Here is a 6000-nt window from a genome sequence, read left to right as displayed (position 1 = left end):
CATAAGTGGTTTCTTTATGCAATACACTATGGTTTATTCAATTATTCAATTGCAACAGGGGACTATGACTTACAGGTGCCACATACAGGCTCAAGTTTGATACCCTGTAAAAATCTGAAAGAGATATGTATCAATTGCTTTTCCATTTTGTAAAGGATTCGGTATTGTCTGGTTTTGGTTGTTTTGTTAACTAGATACCTGACAAAGTTCACCAAATCCATTTACATAGAAAATGCAAATGCAAAAAACAAATAGATGATCAATTCATTTGGATATTAAACTATCTCCAAAAAGAAACCCATTATTCCAGCTCTTTCCTGTAACAAATCTATTATTGCAGGTCCCATGTAAATTGGAGTACATAACTATTCTACAACAATTTTGAATATTAATACCCAGAGACTTATTTGAATTCTATTCCAGTATAATCAGGCAAACATTCTATTGAATAAAACACACTAATGAAGAACCCATAAGATTCTTACCACGCTTCAAACACCATGATCACTTGGCTCTGGCTTTTCATAATGATCACCTCACAGTTGTAGATGATGTTCGTAGAGGGAGTGGAAGAGGTGGGATGCTCTGTTCATGCCTGAAGAAGTTATCAGGGTCGACTTTGGTCTTGATCTTTATCAATTTGTTGAAGTTGTCCTTGAAATACCTGTTACCCCAAGCACTTGCTTCAATGAAGCTTGTGTTGCTCTTCTTGTTAATCCCCAAATCAAGATCCCTATAGTTCACATATGCTTGCCTTGGGAACATCGTAACATAAGGAGCCATGTAATTGTATAGCTTCCTAATCCAATCCATGTGCTCTGCTTCATCTTCATCTTTATTTTGCCATGTAGTCAGGTACTGAATCTTGAAGAGCACTCCTTTTCTGTGTGGGAACGGTATCTCCGACTCCGAAATCTTGCTCATCATTCCTCCATATGGGTTGAAAATCACTAAAGGAGAGGCTTGTTCGAACAACCTTTTCCATAACCCCTCAAGTGCAGATTCCGGAATTGGGTCTTTGACAAAATCTGACTTGGCTTTGAAGTAGTTCTTGAAAGTGGATTTTCCTTGAAGCAAAACCTCAGGTGGAGTTCCACTTGGGTAACCTGCTATGAACATCACAGATTTGAGCCAACTTGTTTGTGTGCAATCTTTCCTTGTCAGACCCAGTTCAGGGAAACTTGTTCCCATAACATCAAGGAGTCTGTCAACGCCTCCAAGAAACTGAGCTTGGTAGATAGTCGCGACAGTTTTGTTACCACTTTTGGTGTCGATGACCGTTGGTTGTATGATAACTCTAATGAAGAGATCTTCATCAAGCTCAGTGGCAGCTACTTGTTGATACCTATGGAGGAGCTTCGTGGCGCCTTGCTCAAGGGTCTTTACAACTGAAAAAACTGTCACAGTTGATGGAACAGGAACAAGCTTGATCTTCCACCAGAGAATAACCCCAAAGCTTGCTCCTCCACCTCCTCTGATGGCCCAAAACAGATCCTCTCCCATTGATTCTCGATTATGAATCCTGCCACTAACATCAACAATCCGAGCATCAATGACATTGTCAGCACCAAGGCCATACTTCCTCATCATGGTACCATACGCACCTCCAGTAATGTGCCCGCCAACACCGAGACTCGTGCAGAGTCCGGCAGGGTAGCCATGTGTTTTGCTTTTTTCTGCAATTCTGTAGTAAACTTCACCAATGGAGGCACCGGCTTGGACCCAAGCACTGTTGTCTTCGATGTCAATGTTGACTGATCGAAGCTTGGCGAGGTCTACAATGATGAAAGGTGTTTCGGTTTGGGAGACATAAGAGAGTGCTTCATAGTCATGGCCTCCACTTCGGACTCTCAGATGGATTCCAAGCTGTTTTGAGCAAATGACCGCAGCTTGGACATGGGAATCGAGCAATGGAGTGAAGATGAACTCGGGCTTTGGCACCGAAGGGGTCAAGTACCGGAGGTTTTGTGCAGTGGACTGTAGGGTAGGAAGGAATGTGGAATTGTTTGGGGTGACGAAGGCCTTAGAGAATGGTATCAAAATCTCGGTGTTATCGGAGAGGCATTGGCTGAAACTGTCTAGGGTTGGAGTTTTGGAATGTGCCCATGAAGCCGATGATAGCAAAAGGAAAAGAAAGAGGGCAAATTTTGAAGTGTTTGGCAGCATCATTGTGTTGCTTGGTTTGTTCAAGATATGGGGCTGTGTTGTAGAAGTGGCTTGGTGTGTGTTGCTTTATAGAAGCATGAAGATGGGTGTCTCAGTGACACCAACGTGTGTCTGATGAGGTAATGGAGACGTCAGTTGTGATCATTTGGGGGTCACTGGTCACCATTTCAATTGCGTCTGTTCTTGAATGTGACTCGTGTGATGAGAGCTCCTCTACCTGTTGATTTAAGTATGGATTACCGACTATTGAGTGTATTGTGAAGGGTTTCGAGTACGGGTTACCAATTGAGGATTATATAAAATCGTCCCACATTTAAAAAGTCGGATTCTAGATGATTGTAAACATTTTATGCTTGCGTTTGATTATATTAGAATTCGGCATGTTTATCATGAAGCAAATAGTGCAACTAATAGATTAGCTCACTTTGCTAGTTTAGATCATGTTGTGGATCTCTCTTTAGTTGAGGCACCTGTCTTCCTACAGGATGTCCTCTATGAGGATAATTGTCACGCAACTATGTATGCTCGGGGTACAGGTATTACGTCCCCCCCGATGCAACAAAATATTATTAATAATAACATGGGCGTGGGGATGAGCCTCCCAGCTTGACTGGGTTCCAAACCCCATTTATTCAAAAAAAAAAAAAAAAAAAAAAGTCGGATTTCCATCTAAATTGGGTATGCTTTGGATGGGAGACTTTATTTTGATTGTATCGAATATTTTTTAGATGGAACATCAAATCTATTTAGAGGCGGCTCTTTAAATTTGAAATTATATCGGTAAACTATAGGTCTATATAAGATTGATATTATTATTTTGTTATCAAAAGATGGATGAGATTAGCTTCTTTGCCAATACAATTTTCAACGTAGAGCACCTACAATTTTGAAAAACGGACCAACAACATCCAACCCAAAATTAATTGGTCTTGACTCTAAAACAACGAGACATTGATTGCCAACATCGTGTAAATATGGACCAATTCAGCATTCAATTCCTCCTTGTGTCATTTCTTTTACTTCATGTACCTTTAGAATTAATGTCCCCACTACCCAAGCAAAAATCACTCTCTGTGTCCTTCCTTTGAATTCAAGTTCACGGGTATTTTGCAAATGGTACTTAAATTTGTTTAAGCAAAACAATAAACGAAATGGAAACTTGGAGTAAAAACAATTTTGTTTTCTGTTTGGGGAAAAAGGAGTGTGTACCCGAATTCTTTTGCCTGATAGCATCTAGATCAAATGGTTTGTAATTTATGATCTATGCTCAATAGTTTATGGCTAGAAATAGAAAGGCCTTTATTTATTTTTATCTATCTCATTTATATTAGAAGTAATCTGCATTTTTGCATGAATATTATTTATATGACACAACTCAAACATGATACGCAGAACAACAATTCTTTTACTACTTCACATTAAAAAAAAAATGGAGCTAGCTTGTGGAACCTACTCGTAATCACTGTTATTAGAATATAACCAACATGCTTATAACTATTTTTGTAGATTCTGGATAGGGACAAATTTTATCGCATTCAAAGTGAGAAAAGAGTAAAGAAAAAAAAAATCAGTCAACCATATCTTGCTTGTAAAGTTGCAATCAGCATCGGCTTTAACCAAAATATTTAAAAAGAAGCATATGAAAAGATGGGAAAGGAAACAAAAAAAGTGCAGCAATTAAAGCTTTAAAATGTGAACATTCATAATTCATAAGGGTTTCAAGCCACAATTCATTTTTGTTGCCCTTATGTGATAGACATATTTTTGCTTGCAGATATTCTTCAATTCCTTTTACAAAACTTACCTTTTCTTTAAATTAGGTATGATGATTCAAAAGGAAAAGATCGTCTTGAACATTGGGAAAGGGTGGTCTGAAATGTCTGAAAGATAAACACTTTTATATGTCAATGGTGGAATGTCTCAAAATGTATGAAAACTTTACCGGTGCTATTACACGATGCACTTGATTACTTGCTCGATAATGGGACTCGTCTTCTGCCTCTTTTTCTTTCTAAATCGACAGTCATTGTCAGATTGGACAAAGGGACTCCGTTCTTTCCTAAAATTCATTGGCTATGACTTGAAGCTAGAGGCACCTCTTTGCTTTCACTCCTAAGGTTGCTTATTAGTTTGCTCAAGTAGCTTTTCTTGCTTGAGGATCTTGTCTAATATCAAATGCATGTGACGTATTAATATCACTTTTATCGAAGAAATACAATTTGATGTAGGATAATTCACATATGAAAGCTTAACAAACTCTTCATTATATATAGGGGGTACCAAATTTTTTACCTATTATAAATTTATAATAATGAAGCAAGATAAGAAAAATCAAAACTAAAGAAAAAACATCTCAATCACTCACGATCGAGAATCTCATAATCTTCTCCACCAACTAGCTATATGATGCGGGAAGCGTGAACACGATAGTAAGAGGCTCCGTCAAGCGTCGAAAGCCATATGAGATGAGCTAGAATCCACTAGCAATTACGGGCACAGCCGTAAGAAACATAGAGAAATTCCTCTAATATTTGGTTTTTTATTGATAACTTTTTTTTTTTTGAGAAGAAAACATAGTCCTTTATTCAACACCAAACAAACAGACTACAAAGTACGGGTGTGAAAAGCCGCAACACCATCCTCATCCACAGGTCGAATGAGAGATGAGTCGCGCACAACCCCAGAAAAACCCCAAGAACCGCAGTTACAGAGACCATCAGGTCAAAGGACCCAAACTCTAACCACCAAACGCCCTCACCTCGGGCTACAATATGAGACCACTTCCGAGAGTCACGATAAGACCCTGCATCCAACATAACAAACAGCCACCTATCCACCAACCGCACCGTGTCCCAAACCAACCAGACCACGTGCATGAACAAGTGACAATCACGTTGACAGCAAGAGAACATCGATAGTAAACCAAATAGTCCCCGGAAAAAACACCATGTCAATGGCACAACCTCCATACTCCCCCAAGAGACAACGCACATCCCCGCAGCCAACCTCAAGAAGACAGCCCCTCTCTCAAGCACCATGACCCAATACCGCCAGACCATGTGCGGGAGCTTCTCCCCATTACTTTGACCACCAAGATATAAATTGCGATCCTGAGAATGAAATAACACACCAAACAAAACAAGACCGAACCGGCCAAGACACCATAACAATGGCATCGACTCAGCACGGAAACACCCAAACCCCCGCTCAACAGAGGGGGGACTTATTTGCAACCATGAAACAACAGTAAACACACAACAGCAAACCAAATTGAAAACAACCAAAAAACTCCAACAAGGCCCAAGAACATTGGCCCGGTCCAAAACCCATTCTCCCCCGCAAAAGCCACGCGCTGCAACCAGCCACACCCGCCTCCGGCAAGTCCCATCGCCATCAAAACGCCGCCACACAGCAACAAGCCACCGCGCCGAAGCCATCCGTCGCAGCACCGCCCTGTCGCGCCATAGCCAGCCCCTACACCAGACAACCAACCACCAGACGAACCCAGACCAAATCGGAGACAGATCCGATCTGAATCGCCACAGCCCCAAACCATGTAGGATCGATGCCACCAGAAACCTCCACCGGAACACCGAAGAACGTCGCTGCTGCAACGCAGCCTCCGCCCCGGAACCGAGAAGGACAGATCGAGAGCGATCTGTGCTGCCCGACCACGGAGAAACCACCACCCTCCCTGGACCACACCGCTGCCCTGAAAGCCTACTCCTCCTCTGAACCATCAATCCTCTCCCGGACCGGAACGCAGCGGCGGGATCGCCTGCCGTGTTCGGTCGGGAGAGGAACACACTTCCTCGGTTTTTCCTGTTTACCTAG

At 41.6% G+C, this 6000-nt stretch overlaps 1 protein-coding gene across 1 annotated transcript; it reads right to left on the bottom strand.

Annotated features, from left to right (window-relative positions):
* Positions 1-251: 251 nt before the first annotated feature.
* On the bottom strand, positions 252-2712 carry LOC133729088 (monolignol oxidoreductase AtBBE-like 13). The gene has a single exon (XM_062156555.1). The coding sequence runs from the start codon at positions 2167-2169 to the stop codon at positions 532-534; it is 1638 nt and encodes a 545-aa protein (XP_062012539.1). The 5' UTR covers positions 2170-2712; the 3' UTR covers positions 252-531.
* Between the last annotated feature and the right edge of the window lie 3288 nt (positions 2713-6000).

This window comes from Rosa rugosa, chromosome 2 (assembly GCF_958449725.1).
Source record: "Rosa rugosa chromosome 2, drRosRugo1.1, whole genome shotgun sequence".
In the NCBI taxonomy this organism is placed as follows: domain Eukaryota; kingdom Viridiplantae; phylum Streptophyta; class Magnoliopsida; order Rosales; family Rosaceae; genus Rosa; species Rosa rugosa.
The sequence above is the reverse complement of the archived record's forward strand: the minus strand, read 5'-3'. Positions and strand labels throughout refer to the sequence as shown.